At 41.1% G+C, this 23,839-nt stretch overlaps 1 protein-coding gene and 1 pseudogene across 1 annotated transcript; one reads left to right on the top strand and one right to left on the bottom strand.

Moving 5' to 3' along the window:
- Positions 1–333: 333 nt before the first annotated feature.
- Positions 334–1,111, bottom strand: LOC101039376 (malignant T-cell-amplified sequence 1 pseudogene; annotated as a pseudogene).
- Positions 1,112–1,649: 538 nt separating this feature from the next.
- On the top strand, positions 1,650–16,963 carry MGARP (mitochondria localized glutamic acid rich protein). The gene is made up of 4 exons (XM_003928037.4): positions 1,650–1,798; positions 6,454–6,557; positions 14,197–14,290; positions 16,084–16,963. The coding sequence occupies exons 1-4, from the start codon at positions 1,717–1,719 to the stop codon at positions 16,527–16,529; spliced, it is 726 nt and encodes a 241-aa protein (XP_003928086.3). The 5' UTR covers positions 1,650–1,716; the 3' UTR covers positions 16,530–16,963.
- Positions 16,964–23,839: the final 6,876 nt, after the last annotated feature.

The following is a 23,839-nucleotide window of genomic DNA, read 5'->3' on the forward strand; positions in this document are numbered from 1 at the left end:
TAGATGTGAACCGTTGTGCCCGGCCATTATGTGAAAATATTAATTTCACATCACATAGAGGAATATACAGTGTTTTTGGAGTTTATATTTTAAAGTCATTGTAACAGTGAATGTCTAGAAATTCAACCATTGTCTGGAGATTTTCTTATGATTCTGAGCTTCTCCCACTGCATTAATGGAAGGTTGAGGCTACCCCTTTGCTCTTTTTTTTTTTTTTAACATGTGACTTTATTGAGCATAACCACAGGTATTATCTTTATGCTTTCACACACAGACATAAACACAGACACAGCACAATATCCATATTTAGCCCAAGTGCATTCCTTTTGAAGTTCATTTACATGTCTTCGTATGCTACAGCCCATCATTTAAATAACGGATTTTTTTTTTTTTTTTTTTTGAGACAGAGTCTGCCTCTGTCGCCCAGGCTGGAGTGCAGTGGCACAATCTCAGCTCACTGCAGCTTCTGCCTCCTGGGTTTAAGCGATTCTCCCGCCTCAGCCTCCCGAGTCACTTGGATTACAGGCGGCAGCCACCGCACCGAGCTAGTTTTTGTATTTTTAGTAGAGACGGGGTTTCACCATGTTGGCCATGAACTCCTGACCTCGTGATCAAAGTGCTGGGATTACAGGCGATATTTTCAATGCCAGTTCCTTTGTTGACTTTCTCAGTATCTTCTGCAGACATCTTCATGACTCCAACACATAGAGCATGCTGTTTTCCTTCTGCCATGGTAGCAACAATGGCATCTACAGCAGCAGGGTAAAGCTTAGCTCCAGGAGAAGTTAAGTCATTGAGTACAAATTTGATGGCTCCTTTATCAACCTGCTGGTGTGGCAGGATAAAAGGATATTTGTGAAGTAACCTTAGGGTTGGATTAAAAAGGCCCTTCTCTTTGTCTAAAAAATAGTATTTCTCCATTTACTGTAAGAATTTCTATATGTTCATGTCATCGGACTATTTTGACAGGATCTTTCTTAGGCATGATCTGATTAAGCCAAGGTTCAATACCTGGAAATTGCTCTATCAATTGATTCTTAATACCCTTAATAACTGAGGTTTTCAACTGGACACAGTTGGACACATTTTCTTTTTAATCAAATTCTTTTCTTTTTAATCAAATTTCTTGAATATGATCCAAGGTGAAGGAGGCGACGATAGAGAAGGGCCCGGAATGGGAAAGAAATTGAATTTGCAAGGGTCCAGCAGACCCGCTTACACCAAGAAGGCCGGCTGTGGAAGCTGTAGTCTTTATCCCGACCGCTCTTTACATTTGTAAAAAAAAAAAACAACTTCCCACTATCCTTCCCTCTACTCGGAAAGCGAACAGAGTGCATGAGATAAAGTAGTTCAGATTACATCCAGCATGATAAACCGTGTCCTTGACTTAATCTCGTGCGATTCCCAAAACATTTCCAGCCTACTGTGAGGAGTTACATTCAGTGGTACACAATGAGTCAGGCAGGCGACGGCGACTTCTAGGTCCCCCATCCCTTTTCTGAGAGACCTCAGAGAAAGCAACAGAGTTGGAGATGTGTTTGGGGAGGATGGCGAGGACTACAAAGGTCTCCCCACCTCCCGGGGACCGCGGGGGCGGGGCTGGATGAAGGTCAACGTGCCTCCTCCGGGCGGGGCGCTGCCAGGCTCTCAGCCTCTCTGTGGAAGGGCAGCCCGCGCCTGGGTACCGAGGCTGCTGCGCCGCAGACGGCGGGCGCGATGTATCTTCGCAGGGCGGTCTCCAAGACCCTGGCGCTGCCGCTGAGGACGCCCCCGAACCCCGCGCCGCTCGGGAAGGACGGTAAGGACGTCTAGCCCGAAGGGGAGGACGAGCGCCTCGGGTGCAGATTTCGCCTGCGCCCGGGTACTGGCCGGCACCCAGTTGGCCAAACCCGACCCGGAGCAGCAGAAGTCTGTATTGGAGGTCGAGGATAATGGGGGAAAGTCCGGGAAGACGTCCCGAAGTAGGGAACTTTTCTAGTGTGCCGCTGAGTCCAGACTATCTGGGTTCGCATCCTGATCTTGGACAAATGGCTTAACCTGTTTTCTCATTTGTAAAATGAGGGCGATAATGGATTTGCGTTTAAATGAGTTATGTATGGTTAAAAGCACTTAAAACTTACCTGGCTGACATAGTCGCAGCTTACTGACCACTTTTATTGTTAGAGGCACCATTCGCTCTCCAACCTCCTGCGGAAGCAGAGGAAGGGTGGGAAGGTGGGAGCCTGTCAGCGAGCCGGCCCCGGCAAGCGATGGGAGGCAGAGGCAGTGCCCGCTCAGTGGACGCTGGACGAATGCTCGTGGGGTGAATAAACCTAACCCTTGGCCGGGTCTCAGGAGCCTGAACCCCTCGAGCGCCTGACTCCGAGATTCACATCTTCCAAAAAAGAACCGGCCTTCGGGGCACTTTCCTCTGAGGTTGCAGGTCGTCCTGCAGCTGCTTGGTTCTGTCGTCCAAATATCGATACCTTTGAATCTGGGGGTGCGCGGGAAAAAGCAGCATACTCAGAAATTAACTAAAGGTGGAGTTCCAGTGTGAACTGGAAGCTGATTAAATAAAAATGGACGTGTGGGAAAGCGCCTCGTATAGTGCCTGGAATACCGTACGTGCTTAATAGGTGTGAACAAGGAAGATTGTTTTTCTTCCCAGCAGCCTGCGGCTCTAGGACCAGGCTTGCGCTCCGGGCGGTTATGCCCCAGCCGCTCTTCCCTAGTCCCCATCTTCCCCTCCAGATTGGGGGATGGCTCTTAGACACGTCTTGAAGCGTTCTTAATGCTCTCTTCACTTCGCCTCATTTTCTGAGGCTTTCGAGCCCAGAGGGTGGATTCCAGCGGGAGAGAAAGACGCGCGCGGAAAATTCCATGGGCCGATTTTTTGTTCACATTGATTAGGCCTCTGTTGCTGGTGGTGGGAGTGAAGGATGAAGGTCTAATCAACTCGTTTTATTTTTCTTCTAAAATGCCGGTGGGAGGACGTTGCCCCTCAAGTGTCAGTAATAAGACTGCTCCGCTTGCCTAGATCTTTATTGTCTTCATTTTTCTAGACCGTTACACCAAATAACATAGAACTTTTAAATATATATATATTGATGAAATAGGGAGAAGCCATTTATTTTAAACTTCTGAAGATAACGGGGCTGTTCTGATGGGAATGGGGAGAAAGATTTGTTCTCTGACCGTGGCCTTTCGCTTTATCTGTTTGCCTGCATCCCCCACCGACATCACGCGCGCGTGCACGTGCGCACACACACGCACCTCTTTTTGTAGCTGAACAAATTTCAAATACTTTTCTTCCCAATTTGGGGCAAAATAGAAGTAGTTTAAAAATTTTAAATACGTATCTAGCAATGATGCTTGTAGAAGTACTGGTCTTTCTCTAATTTTCATCTAACTACTATTTTTTCCAGCACTTAAAATGTATTTAAGAACTATTATTGACTGGAAACAATTTGTCTTCAGTCGTGGACATTAAGCTTTTGTCGATATTTTCTACTTTGATGAAAAATAAAATTTTTCCAGTTTCATTGAAGGAAAAATTTTTAACTGTCTCATCACATTTTGTTCTCTCTCTCTCTCTTTTTTGCTTTTAAAAGGGCAACTTTTTTTTTTTTTTTTTTTGCCGCTCTCGTTGCCCAGGCTGGAGTATCTCCGCCTCCCGGGTTCAAGCGATTCTCCTGCCTCAGCCTCCCGAGTTGCTGGGATTACAGGCATGCGCCACCACGCCCGGCTAATTTTGTATTTTTGGTAGAGACGGGGATTCTCTATATTGGTCAGGCTGGTCTCCAACTCCCGACCTCAGGTGATCTACCCACCTCAGCCTCCTATAATGCTGAGACTACAGGCAGTGAGCCACCATGCCCGTCCTTAAAATGGTAACTTTTTAATGAATAAATAATTTCGGTGTATAATAGATAAGTGGGGAAAAACAGGTAAAATAGAAACTAGAATTCACCTGTAATTCTACCATTCAATGACCACAACTAATTGCATTTTAGTATGTTTAGTTTTCCAGACCTTTTGTTTCTCATTCCTTCCTTATGCACATTATTTTCACAAATCTGGGATAGTCGCATACAGAGTATTTTGCTATGACTTTTCAACCAATACATTGTAAATATTTTCTCATTGTAAGTAAATATTGTTCTGCAAAAGTTACGTCTGTTTGTTTCACATTGTATGAATCTACTAAAATTGGTCTAATTAATCCTTATTGAAAATTTCTCATTTCATTGTCTTTTTAAGTAACTTGTCCATCACTGTATTTGTATTCAAGTCTACTTAAATCTCTGATAATTTTAGTTCTTTAATTTAAAAAATATTTCTGATATTTTTGTCTGTTTGAGAAATATGAAGGCTATGTATTCTCTGTTTGATCACAGAGGTATTTTTAAGCTAACAGAAGTCCCACCACAAGTAACCTCTTCTCATAACCTTTTGGGCACATTTGAAGGAAAACAGGTTTTTACAAGAGATGGTCATTTATAGCAAAACTAAGAACATAAACAGAGATCGTTGTGATTTTGCTACTGTGAAGGTTTGTAAGCAGTGCAAATGTCTTAAGATTTTTCCTGTGCAAATCATAATCTTCCACTAGTCCCTGCACCCCTACATTTTATGTTAGGTCCATCAAACTACAGATTGGATATGCTTAATCTGAAAAACTGAAATCCAAAATGCTCCAAAATTAGAACAATTTGAGCACTGACATGACGCCACAAGTAGACAATTTCACACATAAGAACTTAACACAACCTTTGTTCCATGCACAAAATTATTCAAAATATTGTATAAAATTACCTTCAGTCTATGCATGTAAAGTGTATATGAAACATAAATTAATTTTGCGTTTAGACTTGGTTCCCATTCTCAAGATATCTCATTATGTGTATCCACATATTTCAAAATAAAAAATATCCAAAACCCGAAACACTTCTGGTCCCAAGCATTTTGTTTTATTTTAATTATTTTTTTTGAGACAGAATCTTATTCTGTCGCCCAGGCTGGAGCGCAGTGGTACGATCACAGATCACTGCAGGGCTCAAGTGATCCTCCAGCATCGGCCTCCCAAAGTAGCTGTGACTGCAGGCACATACCACCACTCCCAGCTAATATTATAAAAAATTTCTGTAGAGATGCGGGTCACTATGTTTCCCAGGCTGGTCTTGAAATCCTGGACTCAAGCGATCTGCCGATCTCTACCTCCCAAAATGTTGGGATTACAGGTGTGAACCACTGCACCCACCCCTAGCATTTCAGCTAAGGGATATTCAACCTGTACTTTGCACCTTCTAGGTCACGAAACTCTCATGCTTTTACACATTACACCCTCTGCCTCCAGTGCCATTCCTTCTTCCCTTACTTATCTGACAAACTTATTTTCCTTCAAAACTCAGAGCTCTTCTATTAGGGCAGCTACAGTGGCCAACCAGCTGTTTTTTCTCTGCATATAGCTTGGCTTAACACTTATTACATTTGTCATACTGCATCGCAATTATTTGTCTGTATGTTCATACCCTCCTTCTAGACTGTGAATGGCTTGAGGCGAGGAACCTTGTCTGTCTTGTTCACAGTTGTATTCTTAATGCTTCTAACAATTCCAGATACATAGTAGATGCTCAGCTGTGTTAGTTGAAAGAATACGTAAATGTCTCTACATCTTTAAAATAAAGAATTTGAGTTGTATGTACTTTAAGCTCCTTCCAACTTTGAGTTTATTGTAAACATTTCAATTCCAGGTCATTATGGGATATACGAATTTTAGTACTAAAAAACAAATATATTTAAATATAATAATATAGTACTTTTATATGTTTCTATTAGTTTATACAGAATTGTACTTCTATTTCAGATACAACCTGATTGCAACACTGGGCTTAAAAATCTTTTGTCTGCCCATTTTTCTTTATAAGAGAAAAATTGAGATTTCTTCCTATAACTACATTTGTATTATAGAGTTATAGAAATATGTTGGATTTCAACATAAATGCTTGATTTAACATATAAATACTAATTGTTATTACATTTTAGGTATAAACATACTGAATTCATTTTTTAAAAAATAATTTTTAAAAAATAATCATTTCTTTAAAAATAATCATTTTCTTTGAATTCTGTAGTGGAGTATATGGCTTTTTCTTGCTAATGTGCACTTCATTTGGCTGTTAAAATTGTTTAATGCTTTTGTCATTTCTCCTTACCCACACCTGCACCCCTCCCAAGAAGGCATGATGCTCAGCATCAAGATGACAGGTTTTGTGAGTGTTTATGAAATTAGATTGAGAGAATGTCAAGTGGAATTATTACCCAGCCTTGTAATACTGTATTCCCTTAAGCTAAAATCACTTGAGATGAATAGATTCTAGGTTCACTGAAGAGAAAAAATTTAAAAGATATAATTATTTAAAATAGTTTTGCTTAAGTAGTGAAGCTAACTGTGTTTAAACGTTGTTTTCCTAGCATCTCTGCGCCGGATGTCATCTATCAGATTCCCTGGATCATCTGGATCAAATATGATTTATTATCTGGTTGTAGGCGTCACAGTCAGTGCTGGTGGATATTATGTAAGTGATTATATAACCGCAGTGCTCAAGAATTCATGAATTTTACAACTCGTGGTAAAGCTCAAAGCAACGTCAGTATCAGGACATGGGATTAATTTAATCTAAAACAGAGCAATAGATTTAAGTGTCATTAAGCATACACATATGGAAAATACCTTGCAATCATTAAAAATTCAGGGTTTTCATAAGAATATATTAACTAGACTATTATGAAGATTTTTCTTCTTTTTTAATTTCATTTGAATCTCAGCTTTCTAAATTATGAAGAATTTTGTATGTGTAAACTCAACATTTCTTAATACCATTAATATGGATGACTTTTAGTAAAACAATTTTATTATAAATGCTAATAATGAGAGCTGAGACTTGAGTGTTTATCATATACCAGACTCCTGGATCATTTAATAATTACAACAATTCTATCAGGTAGGTACTATTATTAACATTTTAAAAGAACTATTTTGAAAGATTAATTTAAAAATTAATATAGTTGCTGGGCTCAGTGGCTCACACCTGTAATCCCAGCACTTTGGGAGGCTGAGGCAGGTGGATCACCTGAGGTAAGGCGTTCAAAACCAGCCTAGCCAACATGGTGCAACCCCATCTCTACTAAAAATACGAACATTAGCTGGGCATGGTTGCATGAGCCTGTAATCCCAGCTACTTGGGAGGCTGAGGCAGGAGAATTGCCTGAACCCAAGAGGCTGAGATTGCAGCAAACTGAGATTGTGCCATGGCACTCCAGGCCTGAGTGACAGAGTGAGATTCTGTCTCAAAAAAAAATAATATAACTATTTTAAAAATCAATAGTTTTTAATTTTTAAAATTAAAACTGCTTTTTTTGGAGTAGTTTTAGGTTTATAGAATAATGAGCAGAAAGTATAGAAAATTCCATATACCCCCCCCTTGCACCCCCTCTTCCTATCCCCTATTAACATTTTGCATTGATCTGGAACATTAAAATTGACAAGCCAATATTAATATATTATTATTAACTAAAGTCCAGGGTTTACATTAGGATCCATTCTTTGTGTTGTATGTTCTATCTGTTTTTATAAATAGATTATAGTATTATACAGAATAAAATTTTTTTTTTTTTTTTTTGAGACAGAGTTTTGCTCTTGTTACCCAGGCTGGAGTGCAATGGCGCGATCTCGGCTCACTGCAACCTCCGCCTCCTGGGTTCAGGCAATTCTCCTGCCTCAGCCTCCTGAGTAGCTGGGATTACAGGCATGCGCCACCATGCCCAGCCAATTTTTTGTATTTTTAGTAGAGACGGGGTTTCACCATGTTGACCAGGATGGTCTCGATCTCTTGACCTTGTGATCCACCCGCCTCGGCCTCCCAAAGTGCTGGGATTACAGGCTTGAGCCACCGCGCCCGGCCTTATACAGAATAAATTATAGTTTCATACGGAATAAAACACAGTATCATACAGAGTAAATTACGGTATCATACATAATAAATTACAGTGTCATGCAAAGTAGTTTCATTACCCTAAAAATCCCTCTACTCCACCTACTCATTTCTCCCTCTCTTCTCCCAATCTTTTTACTGTCTCCATAATTATTATTAGTTTTACATTTTCACAGTTTTATTATTTGAAAAAGTCATATTTGTTCATAAGTTTTTAAAAAATTCAACATAGACATATATAAGATGAAAAGTGTATTTTCCTTCCCAGTCCCCATGTCCATTCCCTCCAGGTAACTACTGTAAGAGTTTTAATAGTGAGATTTTGGGACTAAAATAACAGACATTTTTGAGATGAGTAAGATAAGCCTGTTGAGTCATTCACTATTTTGTCATAAAGTTTCTAAATCAAAATATAATCTTTATTAAAAATAAAAGTCGGCCGGGCACAGTGGCTCACACCTGTAATCCCAGCACTTTGGAAGGCCAAGGTGGTTGGATCACCTGAGGTCAAGAGTTCAAGACCAGCCTGGCCAACATGGCAAAACCTCATCTGTACTAAAATACAAAAATTAGCCAGGTGTGGTGACAGGCACCCGTAATCCCAGATACTTGGGAGACTGAGGCAGGAGAATCTCTTGAACCCAGGAGACGGAGGTCACAGTGAGTTGAGATTGTGCCACTTCAGTCCAACCTGGGCAATAAGAGCAAAACTCCATCTCAAAAAACAAAAAAAAAAGCCAGGCGCGGTGGCTCAAGCCTGTAATCCCAGCACTTTGGGAGGCCGAGGCGGGTGGATCACGAGGTCGAGAGATTGAGACCATCCTGGTCAACATGGTGAAACCCCGTCTCTACTAAAAGTGCAAAAAGTTAGCTGGGCATGGTGGCACGTGCCTGTAATCCCAGCTACTCAGGAGGCTGAGGCAGGAGAATTGCCTGAGCCCAGGAGGCGGAGGTTGCGGTGAGCCGAGATCGCGCCATTGCACTCCAGCCTGGGTAACAAGGGCGAAACTCCGTCTCAAAAAAAAAAAAAAAAAAATACAAAATTAACCAGGCGTGGTGTCGCATGCCTGTAATCCCAGCTACTCGGGAGGCTGAGGCAGGGGAATTGCTTGAACCTGGGAGATAGAGGTTGCAGTGAGCCGAGATTGTGCCAGCCATTGCACTCCAGCCTGGGCAACAGAGCGAGCCTCCATGTCAAAAAAAAAAAAAAAAAGAAAGAAAGAAAGAAAGAAAAGAAAAGAAATATGAATAAAGGGATGTTTAGTTTAACTAGAAGCAGTTTCAAAGGACTATGTAAGATGGCCAAACCAAAATACGTATTCCAATCCTCAGAAATTTTTTTAAGACTAGTCATAATCTTCAGAATTTTGAGAGCCTCAAGTAGGAAACTGCAAATCTGGCACTTATACTGTCCTCTACTAATCTGCCAGCTCTCACTCACGCCCAGATTCCTTTGTTTCTGTCGTCTTTCTACTGCTTAATGTTGAATTCGTTGCTCAGAGCCACTCTAGTTGTATGTAGGCCACACAAAAAAACAAACAATCAAAAAAACAGAGATTGGGACTAGGCCATGTCATAGGCTGGGAAGCTAGAAGACTGAACTGCATTTGGACATCACTGTATTCCTAATTCCTAATTATATTAATATTTACCAGTGCTAAGCACAAACATTTCCAGACTGCTAACTCATTTTTGCAAAAAGGAATCTTAAACTAAAAGGTTAGGCCAGGCGTGGTGGCTCATGCCTGTAATTCCAGCACTTTGGGAGGCTGAGGCTGGTAGATCACAAGGTCAAGAGATTGCGTCTTCCTGGCAAACATGGTGATACCCCCATCTCTACTAAAAATACAAAAAAGCTGGGCTTGGTGGTGCATGCCTGTAGTCTCAGCTACTCGAGAGGCTTAGGCAGGAAAATCGTTTGAACCTGGGAGGTGGAGGTTGCAGTGAACTGAGATCGCACCACTGCACTGCAGTCTAGCAACAGAATGAGACTCCATCTCAAAAAGAAAAAAACAAAAACAAACAAAGAAACAAACAAAACTTTTAAACTTATAAACCAGCTATCCCTGAGAACCCTTTTGGCCTTATTCTCTCACAATAAGGATGAAAGTTGTTCCCTTCCATTTCTAAGATTATGTGATTTTTATCTTAAATGTTGGAAGTCTTATTTCCCAAGAATCTCAGAGGCTACTTTCAGGAGGAAATGCTGAATGTGAGGCACTCCGAAACCTGTATACTAGTTCTTCCCTCCCTTCCAAGTCCTGTACTAAAATAATCTCTATATTAGATTTTTATGAATTGACCCCACAGATGCTTAGTAGCCAAAAGCAGTTTTCCATTTCCAAGCAAAATCCTCTACTATTATGGGTCATTGGAATCTGAAAGAGGCCCAGATCACCTCAGGTTTTTTGAGAGTCTGGGTATACTTTAAAAAGTAGTACCGGCCAGGTGGTGGTGGCTCATGCCTATAATCCCAGCACTTTAGGAGACCCAGGCAGGCAGATCTCGAGGTCAGGAGTTCAAGACCAGCCTGACCAATGTGGTGAAACCCCATCTGCACTAAAAATACAAAAATTAGCTGGGCGTGGTGGCACATGCCTGTAATCCCAGCTACTCAGGAGACTGAGGTAGGAGAATTGCTTGAACCCAGGAGGTGGAGGTTGCATTGAGCCGAGATTGCTCCACTGCACTCCAGCCTGGGCAACAGAGTGAGACTCTGTCTCAAAAAAAAAAAAAAAAAAAAAAATTAAAAAGTAGTACAAGACTGGCTTATTAAAATGAGAGTGTATTTAAGTGCTTATACTTAATAAATAATTAATATCATTTGTAAATAACTGCCAACGTCTAAATTTGAGAACCTCTCTTCTAATAGGCCTTATTCTGCTTTGTGCTTAGCTGTGCTGGATTTGGAAAACCTAGATTCTTTGGGCCACACATTAGGGTGAATTATTCTAGTATTGTATCTCTTCAATTGTGCCTAACGTTAGTCTTTTTTTCTTGCCTTCTGTTTCAGCCCCTTGAGCAATGAGACTAACGTCCCTTGGAATGTTGTTTCTGGGATGATCATTTCAGGGATGTGAACATGTTTACCAGTTTTGTTTTAGTGTACTGAGAACTGAGGATACTGATTTGTCATATTGGTCCTGTAAGGTGTCAGGAGCATACACCCAACGCGGAAAATATTCCTTGCTTTTATAAAGAAAATGTTGATTATCATTCCTGCTGATAAGATATCACAGTTGCTCTGTATGTTTCAAAGCCAAATGATTCCGGTTCGAGTTCACTAAGAGAAGTTTGTTATAAAAGGGTTACTTTGCATCACGTCTACCCTGACATTACAGATTTTCTTTCTTTCTTTCTTTCTTTTTTTTTTTTTTTTTTTTTTTTTTTTTTTTTTTTTTTTTTGAGATGGAGTTTCGATCTTGTTACCCAGGCTGGAGTGCAATGGCGCCATCTCGGCTCACGGCAACCTCCGCCTCCTGGGTTCAGGCAATTTTCCTGCCTCAGCCTCCTGAGTAGCCGGGAGTACAGGCACGTGCCACCATGCCCAGCTAATTTTTTTGTGTGTATGTATTTAGTAGAGACGGGGTTTCACCATGTTGACCAGGATGGTCTCGATCTGTTGACCTCGTGATCCACCCGCCTCGGTCTCCCAAAGTGCTGGGATTACAGGCTTGAGCCACCGCGCCCGGCCTAACATTTATTTATTTTTAATTTATTTTTATTCTTTTTTTTTCTTTCTTTTGAGACAGAGTTTCGATCCTGTTGCCCAGGCTGGAGTTTAAAGGCGGGATCTTGGCTCACTGCAACCTCTGCCTCCCGGGTTCAAGTGATTTTCCTGCCTCAGCCTCCCGAGTAGCTGGGATTACAGGCACCCACCACCACACCCAGCTAATTTTTTGTACTTTTATTAGAGACGGGGTTTTATCATGTTGGCCAGGCTGATCTCAAACTCCTGACTTCAGGTGATCCACGCCGTCAGCCTCCCAAAGTGCTGAGATTACAGGCATGAGCCACCATGCCTAGCCAGTAGTGATTTAACTTTCAATGGTAAAATGATAGATTTATAAAATTTATTTATACGTAGTGTCTTCCAAATTTTTAATAATCAGGAACCAAGCACCTTATTTAAAAATTATACTACTTAATTACAAACCATTTTACAGTATAAAAATTATGCTGTAAAAATAGAAAATCTGTAATGTCGGCACCAGGCACAGTGGCTCATGCCTGTAATCCGAGCACTTTGGGAGGCCGAGGTGGGCAGATTACCTGAAGTCAAGGCCAGCCTGACCAACATGGAGAAATCCCGTCTCTGCTGAAAATACAAAATCAGCCAGGTGTGCTGACACATGCTGTAATCCCAGCTACTCGGGAGGCAGGAGAATCATTTGAACCCAGAAGGCAGAGGTTGTGGTGAGATCACAATATTGCACTCCAGCCTGGGCAACAACAGTAAAACTCCGTCTCAAAAAAAAAAAAAAAAAAAAAAAAAAAAGAAGCCGGGCGCAGTGGCTCAAGCCTGTAATCCCAGCACTTTGGGAGGCTGAAGCGGGTGGATCACGAGGTCAAGAGATCAAGACCATCCTGGTCAACATGGTGAAACCCCGTCTCTACTAAAAATACAAAAAATTAGCTGGGCATGGTGGCACGTGCCTGTAATCCCAGCTACTCAGGAGGCTGAGGCAGGAGAATTGCCTGAACCCAGGAGGCAGAGGTTGCGGTGAGCCGAGATCGTGCCGTTGCACTCCAGCCTGGGTAATAAGAGAGAAACTCCGTCTCAAAATAAAATAAAATAAAATAAAATAAATAAATAAATGTTAAACCACTACCAACATTTTCTTAAAAGCTAAATTAATACAAACAATAGTAACTAAATAATGAGATTTTCATTTTTTAATATCATTTTTAAATGTGAATACAGGCCAAAGAAGACTACTTAAATTTAGAATGAAAGGAAGCCAGTACATTTTTCTATGATTAAAATAGCTTTCTTTTCAATACTGCCAATACTGTTTCTTTCTTTCTTTTGTCTTTTCTTTTCTTTTTTTTGAGAGAATCTCCCTGTCTCCCAGGCTGGAGTGTGGTGATGCCATCTGGGCTCACTGCAACCTCCGCCTCCCAGGTTCAATCGATTCTCCCACCTCAGCCTCCTGAGTAGCTGGAACAACAGGTGCCCACTACCTTGCCTGGCAAATTTTTTTTTTTTTTTTTTTTTTTTTTTTTTTTTGAGACAGAATCTCACTCCATCACCCAGGCTGCAGTGCAGTGGCGTGATCTCGGCTCACTGCAACCTCTGCCTCCCAGATTCAAGCAATTCTTCTGCCTCAGTCTCCTGAGCAGCTGGGAATACAGGTGCATGTCAACATGCCTGGCTAATTTTTATATTTTTAGTAGAGTTTGGGTTTCACCATGTTGGTCAGGCTGGTCTTGAACGCCTGACCTCACGATCTGCCCGCCTCAGCCTCCCAAAGTACTGGGATTAGAGGCATGAGCCACCTCACCTGGCTTCTTTTGTATTTTTAGTAGAGACAGAGCTTCATCATGTGGGCCAGGCTGGTCTCAAACTCCCGACCTCAGGTGATCTGCCTGCCTCAGCCTCCCAAAGTGCTGGGATTACAGGTGTGAGCCACCACACCTGGCCTGATTTCTGTTTTTGACTATTACAAATAAAGGTACCATGAACATTTGTGTACAGGTTTTTATGTGAACCTAGATTTCCATTTCCCTAGGATAAATGCTAAAGAGTATTTGTAAACGCCCGTCAGGATATTCTGGTTGTAGCATAATTTATTTTTTTCTTCCTTGTTGTTAGTTATCTTTAGCTAAGATAGAGCATCTATTTCCTTCCCTTTTTAAAAAAATTTATTTTATGTTAAGGGGTACATGTGCAGGTTTGTTAATAGGCAAATTGTGTGTCATGGGGGTTTGATGTAGAGACTGTTCTGTCACCCAGGTAGTAAGTATGCTACTCAATAGGAAGTGTTTCTCTTCTTACCGTCCTCTCACCCTTCTTCCTTTCTAAAGCATTCTATTTAATAACAAGGTTTCCAAAAGGGAAGTAAGAGAGTAAGTGGTGTGCATTGATTTCTCTTCTTTACTACATTGGGATTATGGTTTAAACTTCTAATGATGATTACACAGAGAATTGAGTGTACCTTTGGATGTGGCATGATGAATCTTAAAGCTCCAGAAATAAACCTAAGCATACATTTACTTTCAGGCTTACAAGACAATCACATCAGACCAAGCTAAACACACAGAACAGATAACAAATTTGAAAGAAAAAACAAAAGCGGAGATACGTCCATTTCAAGGTAAATGAATTTATTAATTTTTTATTTTTATTTATTTTATTTTATTTTATTTTTATTTATTTATTTTTTGAGGCACTAATTTCCATCTACTTAGTCTAGCAATGAACGCTATTTGCTTTTGCCTCCTTTTCTAGCTTAATCCAAAATGACTCTGAGTATAAGTTCATTTAGAAAGGAAAAGCTCAACTGAAACCTAAAGAATACTGTTATACCTTTTGGATGAGTGCATTTGACAAGTGAACATTTTCCATTCGTATTGCTGACCAGTGACTTTTGACTCCTTTGTGTGGTAATATTATTTTTCCCCTGCTCAGACATTCACTCACACAGGCATAATTTTCGTGTCTGTCTCTCTCAGCAGGTTGATCTTTCATTTTTCTCATTATTTAAAAATAATAATAAAACTAATTTATCTTTCAGTTTGGGCTAAGACCACCTGTGTGCCTTTGTGCAAATAAGGTACATGTAACATAATAAAATCAGTTGAGTATATATCGAGTCCTTCAGTTGATCTAATAGTGACCATGGGAACAGAAACTTTCTCTTTTCACCCTTTCTTTCCTTGCTACATTTCTTTTTCTTTTTTCCGTCTTTCCTTTCCTTCCCTCCCTCTCTCCCTCCCTCTCTCCCTCCCTTCCTTCCTTCATTCCTCCCTCCCTCCCTCCCCTTCTCCCTTCCTCCCCCTCTCCTTTCCCCCCTTTCTCTCTTCCTTCCTTCCCTTCCCCTTTCCCTCTATGGGCTCTCTCTCTGTCAAGCAGGCTGGAGTGCAGTCGTGCACGGACTCATAGCCTACTGCAGCCTTGAACTCCTGGGCTCCAGGAATCCTCCCATTTCAGCAGCTAAACTGCAAGCATGCACCACTACACCCAGCAAATTTATTTTTTATTTTTTGCAGAGACAGGGTCTCACTATGTTGCCCATGCTGGTCTTGAACGCCTGGCCTCATATGATCCCCTCCCGCCTCAACCTCCCAAAGTGCTGTGATTATAGGCAGAAGCCACTATGCCTAGCCACTTCTTGCTTTAAACCGTACTTTTTTTCCATGCTATTATTATCAATTACTATGATCACTACTCAGAGATATTAGCTGCTTATGAACCAGTTTTAACCTGTCATGACAATAATAAAAAACAGAATGTCATCAATACATATTATTGAATATAATCATGTAGTTGTTTATAATACTAATAAAATAAGCATTTGCATAGAAATTTTTATATAATCCCCTTTTTATATACAACATTTTAATGAATGTTTAAAATAGCCCTGTGCAGTAGATATTATCAATATCCCTATTTTACAGATCGCAAAAATGAGGTTGAGAGAGGATTTGTGATTTCTGAGTTATCAGCTAGAAACTTGGCTACTCTTCCATGCTATCTCATGGAAGATGAATAGGGTAACTACTTATTTTGGCATTCTTCATATTTGGCTAAGTAATATATTCAAGTTTCTTTTTTAAGTTCAAAGTGTTTACAGAAAAGCAGATCCCCCATTTTGCCTCCAAGAGGCAACCAATAAAACCAGTTTCTTTGAACCCTCCTGGAGAGTTTTTGCAAATACAATTATCCAAGCACACAACTTACCCCTTTCTGCTCGCCCACCATTTTGTCCTAACACAATGGTAGCATACTGTATATGTTGTTCTCTTTTGCTGTTTCACTTGAGAGTCTACCTTGAAGACTGTTACACATCAGTGCATGTAGATCTGTCTTATGTGTTTAAATAACTGCTGTTTCATTGCCTTTAATTATCTTTAAATTAATACCTTGCTTAATGACTAATTCTTAAAGGTGAAAAGGAGAATGTTGCAGAAACTGAGAAAGCAAGTTCAGAAGCCCCAGAAGTACTTGTAGTGGAAGCTGAGGTGGTGGATGCTGAAGAAAGTCCAAGTGCTACAGCTGTAGTCATAAAAGAAACATCTGCCTGTCCAGGTCACGTGGAGACTGCTCCGGAGACCACAGCAGTCAGTGCTGAAACTGGGCCAGAGGTCACAGATGCAGCAGCGGAGGGGGAAACCGCAGAAGTCAACCCTGAAACAACCCCTGAGGTTACAAATGCAGCTCTGGATGAAGCTGTCACCATCGATGATGATAAAGATACAACAGAGAACCGAAGCTCTGATGAATATGCTGAACTAGAAGAAGAAAATTCTCCAGCTGAGTCAGAGTCCTCTGCTGAAGATGATTTACAGGAGGAAGCCAGTGTTGGCTCCGAGGCTGCTTCAGCTCAAGACTAATCTGCTGGTAGACATTTCAGCAACAAATGCCATAGAGTGTCTGATAAGTGCTTTTGCGTTTTTAGTACACGTAGTTTAAAAAGAAAAAAAGACTTATTTTCTAGAAAACGTTAATGTGTCTTGAAGATTTTTGGCATCCACTGATAGATTTTAGGATTGAGAGACTTGAGATTGTACATTTCTTATTACTCTTCTACTGTCTGAGATCAGAATATGGCATTGCAGTAAAGAGCTTAAATAGTTTCACCTTTGGGTTTTTTTTCCTAGACATTTTTCTTTTATCACAGTCATCTTTGAATTTATATTTTTTATTAGAGAAATTGAGCTATCCACACAACCTGTATTCCCTTTAATTTTGCAATGCCTTCAGCTTACTTTATTGTATGGTATGTAGATCCAAAATATAGTTTGAGTCAAATAAAATTAGAAAAGCTTTGGTGTTTCTACTTTTTTCACTAATATTTACATATACAAATAATATATATTAACATACACATACATAACATCACATAAAGAAATTGAAGCTTCCATATTATTGAAGAAAGAGCATATAATCTATGGAGAAGCCTGCATATAACAATATGTGTGCCCTCTCCCTCTATAGTACTTACACAGGGGACGTGGAAATCCTTTTGGTTTCAGTTCAGTTCAATATTTATTGAAGATTAACACTTTGTGCCAGGAATCATTCATTCATTCATTCATTCACGTGTTCAGCAAGTATTAGCTGAGCACTTACAACTTAATAGGTATTGTTTTAAGTGCTCCCCAGTTTATATTCTAGCTTGGAACCAGGTAATAAGACAAATGAGAAAATGATACAGTATGTTAGATACTGGTAAGTGCTAAGGATAAAAGTAATGAAAATAAAAGGATTGTAAGTGTTAGTTCGAGGTGGGAGTTGTAATTTTAGATAGGATGGCCAAAAGAGACCTTACTAGAAAGGTGTCTTTTGTATAGAGATCTGAAAGATATATAAGGGACCATCTCATGGTCGGAGTTATTGGGACCAGCCAGGTAAGGGAACAGAAAAGGGCAAAGGATCCGAAACAGGAATATCCTTGGAATTTGAGGACTTGTGAGGTGGCCAGTGTGGCTAAAGTGGAGTGAAAAAGAGGGAGAGTACCTAGAGATGGTCTCAGAGAGAAAGGGAGTAGGCAGGCGGGGTGGGCTAGATCATGCAGGGTCATGTAAGGTTTCGGCTACAGAGTAAGTTGGAAAATTGTAGTGGACACTGCTGATGCTCTGCCTAGATCCCATTAATTGTGCCCCTTAACTGAGTAAATTTACACTCCACATCCCACCCTCACCACAGGCAGTTCACAACCAAGAACTGACTGCCATAGAAAAGGGGTGCCGACGCTGCAGTACAACTCAACAGCTCATGCTCCAGCCCACCCCAAGAGGCAGATGGAAGCGGGTCTGCAGCTGAGATGACTTCCCTGCTTAGCTCTTCCCCCTGTTCTTTTCTGCTTTCCTGCCTCCATTCTCCTGGGAACACTCCTCTCATAAATGACTTGCAGAAGAATCCCTGTTTCTAGGGAACGTCACTTTAGATCATTGGTACTGGATGTGATCCTAGGAAGCAGGCTCTAAGAATAGGATTCTGGAGTTGTATCACTCTTCAGCTAGAGGGCAATGAGACCTTGCACACACATACAAATGCATTTTCCTCCATTTTGTACTATAAATAACAGAAACGTACTCGAAAGGAATTAAACAACAGAGATTGTTATTATATAACTGGATGGATAGTTGTTATATAACTAGATATCCAAGGTTGGCTTATTCCGTGGCTCAGTCATCAAGACCCTGGTAGTACCTGTTGTCATGCTCTATCAAGAATGCTTTGAGCCAGGCACAGTGGCCCACACCTGTATTCACAGCACTTTGAGAGGCCAAGGCCGGAGGATCACTTGAAGCCAGGAGTTTGAGACCAGCCTGGGCAACAAAGTGAGAACTCCATCTCTACAAAAAATTTTTTAAAAATTAGCCAAGTGTAGTGGTGAATGCCTGTGGTCCCAGCTACATGGGAGGCTGAGGCAGGAGGATCACTTGAGCCCAGGAAGTTGAGGCTGCAATGAGTCATGTTCATGCCTCTGCACTCCAGCCTAGGAGACAGAGCAAGACCCTGTCTCAATAAAAAAAAGAATGTTTTGGCTTTGTCCCTCTCATAATTACAGGATGAATCACCACAACTCTAGGTATTTTACAGAGTTTACTAGGAGTGTTAAAAAAAGAAAGTTTCCTTATCTTAAAAAAAGCTTCTACTGTTTTATTTTAATGTGTTATTATAGAAAGTTTCAAACAGAAGTAGAGAGAATAGTATAATGAATCTTCATGAGCACTACACCCAGATTTACCAATTATCAACTTATGGCAAATCTTGTATTCATATTCCTATCCATTACCTTCAATCACCACAACTGAGGGCCCACCTACAGCTAACATTTATCTGAGACATGTGAGTAAGGTTGTGAAGTCAAACCTATGATACTGGATATATGTCTGTAAAATAATAATAACAATTGTTTACCATTATCAATTATCTAGTCAATGATAAAATTTTCCTCAATGCTTCATAAAGGATTGCTCTCTCCCTTTAGTTTGTTTCTTAAGTCAGAATCCAAGTAAAGTCCACAAGTGGGTGGCCAGGTGTGGTGGCTCACGTCTGTAATCTCAGCCCTTTGGGAAGCTGAGGCAGGCAGATCACCTGAGGTCAGGAGTTCAAGACCAGCCTGGCCAACATAAAGAAACCCCCGTCTCTACAAAAATTAGCCTGGCATGATGGCAGGTGCCTATAATCCCAGCTACTTGGGAGCCTGAGGAGGGAGAATTGCTTGAATCCGAGAGGTAGAAGTTGCAGTAAGCCGAAATTGCACCATTGCACTTTAGCCTGGGTGAGAGAGCCAGACTCAAAAAAAAAAAAAAAAAGTCCACAAATGGTAAATACATCTTTAAGTCTCTTTTTCTATAGGTTGCTCCTCCATCTCTCTTCTACTTTTCTTTGCAATTTATGGTTTTAATAAAGTGACTCATTTGATTTGTAGAATTTTTCAGTCTGGACTTTCCTTATTGCAATCACATGTGTTTGTTCTGTTTTAACATGTTCCTCTCCCCACACTGCCTATAAATTGGTATTTAGATCTAGAGATTTGATCAAATTGCTATTTTATTTGTTGTAGGAACACAGTCTTGCTCTGTTGCCCAGGCCAGAGTGCAGTGGCACTATCAAAGCTCACTGCAGCCTCCAACTCCTGGGCTGAAGCAATCCTCAGCCTCCCAAGTGGCTGGGACTATAGGCACACACTAATTTTTAAAAAAATTTTATAGGGATAAGGTCTGTCTATGTTGCCCAGGCTGGTCTTGAAATCCTGGTCTCAAGTGATCCTCCCACCTCAGCCTCTCAAAGTGCTGGGATTACAGGGGTGAGCCACTGTGCCTGGCCTTGGCAGGAATTATTCATAGGACATGTTCATACATCCATCAAGAGGTGCATAATATTTGGTGCTTTTCTCTTCGTGACGTTAGAAGCCATTGATTCGTTATTTTATTAAGAGTTTTTAAATGGGCCGGGCTCGGTGGCTCAAGCCTGTAATCCCAGCACTTTGGGAGGCTGAGGCGGGTGGATCACGAGGTCAAGAGATCGAGACCATCCTGGTCAACATGGTGAAACCCCGTATCTACTAAAAATACAAAAAAATTAGCTGGGCATGGTGGTGTGTGCCTGTAATCCCAGCTACTCAGGAGGCTGAGGCAGGAGAATTGCCTGAACCCAGGAGGCAGAGGTTGCGGTGAGCCGAGATCGCGCCATTGCACTCCAGCCTGGGTAACAAGAGCAAAAACTCCGTCTCAAAAAAAAAAAAAAAAGAGTTGTTAAATGGTGATACTCTTTCTCTGTATTCCATCTGTTTCTTCCACTTCCCAATATAGATTCATTCTGGCTTATTGTTCTTTCCACTTTTTGTTTATATAAGCTACATATATATATATATATATATATATATATATATATATGGCTTATACAAATTAAAAATGAAAAGAAAGATAAGCCTAAATCCTTCTTTCTTAGCTATACATATAGACAGAGCTTATATATATATATATATATATATATATATATGAATTTAGTCACAAATTCTTCCTTTGTATGTATAGTATATAACCTATATATATATTACACATATATTATTTTTTTAAGATAAGCAGTAGTATACTATACACATACATTTTTCTACCTTCCTTTTTTATTCAACTATATGCCTTGAGATTAAATTGTAGGTAGTAATATTTCTCATTGCTTTTCATGATTGCATAGAACTACATTGTGTGGCTAGGATCCGTTGGGGGGAAATGGGGGGGGATGGGGGGTGGGGAGAGACAGCATGGGGAGAAATGACAGATATAGGTGAGGGGGAGGAAGGCAGCAAATCACACTGCCATGTGTGTACCTATGCAACAATCTTGCGTGTTCTTCGCATGTACCCCCAAACCTAAAATGCAATAAAAAAATTTAAAAAAAAGAAATGGTATAATGAGAAGCAAACTACATGTGATACTTGGTACAACTAATTAGAACACATCTACTTGACTCATGATGTAAGTTGAGAATCCTCTTTTAGAGGGGTACTCGTAGCTAAATATCTCACTGTAGTTTACAAATGTAAGTTTTAACACATATAACAATAAAAATTATACAGAAGAAAACAAAACAAAACAAACAAAAAAGAACTACATTGTGTGGGTACCATGGATAGTTTATTCAAATAGTTCTCTGTTGATGGACATTTGGCTGGTTTCTAGTATTTGCTATTACAAATAGCGCTCCAGTGAATAATTTCATGCATATATATTTTTGCTACTGTATCACTGGGATAGATTTCTAAAAGAGGGATTAGTAGGTCAAATATATATATAATTTTGCTGATATTACAAAAGTCCTTTCATAGGAGGGCTACCATTTTACATCCCCAAAACAACAACGTTTGAGTGCCTGCTTCCTGTTTTACATGCAGAAACAGCAATGTATGTGAGTTCCCTAACATTTGGTTTTTTGCTTATGTGATAGATGAAAAAATATCTCAGTGGAGTTTAAATTTGTGTTTCCCTTATTAAGAGTGAGGTCGGGCTGGCCCAGTGGCTCATGGCTATAATCCCAGAATTCTGAGAGGCTGAGGTTGGCAGATCACTTGAGCCCAGGAGTTGGAGCCCAGCCTGGGCAACATGATGAAACCATATCTCTACAAAAAATATGAAACATTAGCCGGGCACGATGGTGTGCACCTGTAGTCCCAGCTACTCAGGAGGGTGAGGTGGGAGGATTGCTTAAGCCTGGGAGGTCAAGGCTGCAGTGAGTCATGACCATATCACTGCATTCCAGCTGGAGTGACAGAGTGAGTTCTTGTTTAAAAAAAAAAAAAAAAAAAAAAGGCCGGGCGCGGTGGCTCAAGCCTGTAATCCCAGCATTTTGGGAGGCCGAGGTGGGTGGATCACAAGGTCGACAGATCGAGACCAACCTGGTCAACATGGTGAAACCCCGTCTCTACTAAAAATACAAAAATTAGCTGGGCATGGTGGCGCGTGCCTATAATCCCAGCTACTCAGGAGGCTGAGGCAGGAGAATTGCCTGAACCCAGGAGGCAGAGGTTGCGGTGAGCCGAGATCGCCCCATTGCACTCCAGCCTGGGTAACAAGAGCAAAACTCCGTCTCAAAAAAAAAAAAAAAAAAAAAAAAAAAAAAAAACACAAACAAAACAAAACAGAAAAAAAGAGTGAGGTTGGACATTAATTTTTTTTTTTTTTTCAGACGGAGTTTCGCTCTTGTTACCCAGGCTGGAGTGCAATGGCACGATCTCGGCTCACCGCAACCTCTGCATCCCGGGTTCAAGCAATTCTCCTGCCTCAGCCTCCTGAGTAGCTGGGATTACAGGCACGCGTCACCATGCCCAGCTAATTTTTTATATTTTTAGTAGAGACGGCGGGGTTTCACCATGTTGACAAGGATGGTCTCGATCTCTTGACCTCGTGATCCACCCGCCTCAGCCTCCCAAAGTGCTGGGATTATAGGCTTGAGCCACTGCACCGGCTACTTTTTTTTTTTTTTTTTTTTTTTTTTTTTTTTTTTTTTTTTGAGATGGAGTCTCACTCTGTCGCCAGGCTAGAGTGCAGTGGTACAATCTCCGCTCACTGCAACCTCCACTTCCTGGGTTCAAGTGATTCTCCTGGCTCAGTCTCCCAAGTAGATGGGACTACAGGTGTGTACCACTACAGACAGCTAATTTATTTGAAATTTTAGTAGAGACAGGGTTTCACCGTGATGGCCAGGATGGTCTCAGTCTTTTGACCTCATGATCCACCTGCCTCGGCCTCTCAAAGTGCTGGGATTACAGGTGTGATTGATTGATTGATTGATTGATTTTTTTTTTTTTTTTTTTTTTTTGAGACGGAGTTTCACTCTTGTTACCCAGGCTGGAGTGCAATGGTGCGATCTCGGCTCACCGCAACCTCCGCCTCCCGGGTTCAGGCAATTCTCCTGCCTCAGCCTCCTGAGTAGCTGGGATTACAGGCACACACCACCATGCCCAGCTAATTTTTTTGTATTTTTAGTAGAGATGGGGTTTCACCATGTTGACCAGGATGGTCTCGATCTCTTGACCTCGTGATCCACCCGCCTCAGCCTCCCAAAGTGCTGGGATTACAGGCTTGAGCCACTGCACCGGCTACTTTTTTTTTTTTTTTTTTTTTTTTTTTTTTTTTTTTGAGATGGAGTCTCACTCTGTCGCCAGGCTAGAGTGCAGTGGTACAATCTCCGCTCACTGCAACCTCCACTTCCTGGGTTCAAGTGATTCTCCTGGCTCAGTCTCCCAAGTAGATGGGACTACAGGTGTGTACCACTACAGACAGCTAATTTATTTGAAATTTTAGTAGAGACAGGGTTTCACCGTGATGGCCAGGATGGTCTCAGTCTTTTGACCTCATGATCCACCTGCCTCGGCCTCTCAAAGTGCTGGGATTACAGGTGTGATTGATTGATTGATTGATTGATTTTTTTTTTTTTTTTTTTTTTTGAGACGGAGTTTCGCTCTTGTTACCCAGGCTGGAGTGCAATGGTGCGATCTCGGCTCACCGCAACCTCCGCCTCCCGGGTTCAGGCAATTCTCCTGCCTCAGCCTCCTGAGTAGCTGGGATTACAGGCACACACCACCATGCCCAGCTAATTTTTTTGTATTTTTAGTAGAGATGGGGTTTCACCATGTTGACCAGGATGGTCTCGAGCTCTTGACCTCGTGATCCACCCGCCTCGGCCTCCC

The sequence above is a fragment of the Saimiri boliviensis genome, chromosome 3 (genome assembly GCF_048565385.1).
Source record: "Saimiri boliviensis isolate mSaiBol1 chromosome 3, mSaiBol1.pri, whole genome shotgun sequence".
Lineage (NCBI taxonomy): Eukaryota > Metazoa > Chordata > Mammalia > Primates > Cebidae > Saimiri > Saimiri boliviensis.

Excerpts from the sequence above, each read along its gene's own strand:
- MGARP (XM_003928037.4), top strand. The coding sequence starts at position 1,717 with ATGTATCTTCGCAGGGCGGTCTCCAAGACCCTGGCGCTGCCGCTGAGG. Across the intron at positions 1,799-6,453 it reads CGCGCCGCTCGGGAAGGACG|CATCTCTGCGCCGGATGTCA; the intron begins GTAAGGACGTCT and ends TTGTTTTCCTAG. Across the intron at positions 6,558-14,196 it reads TCAGTGCTGGTGGATATTAT|GCTTACAAGACAATCACATC; the intron begins GTAAGTGATTAT and ends ATTTACTTTCAG.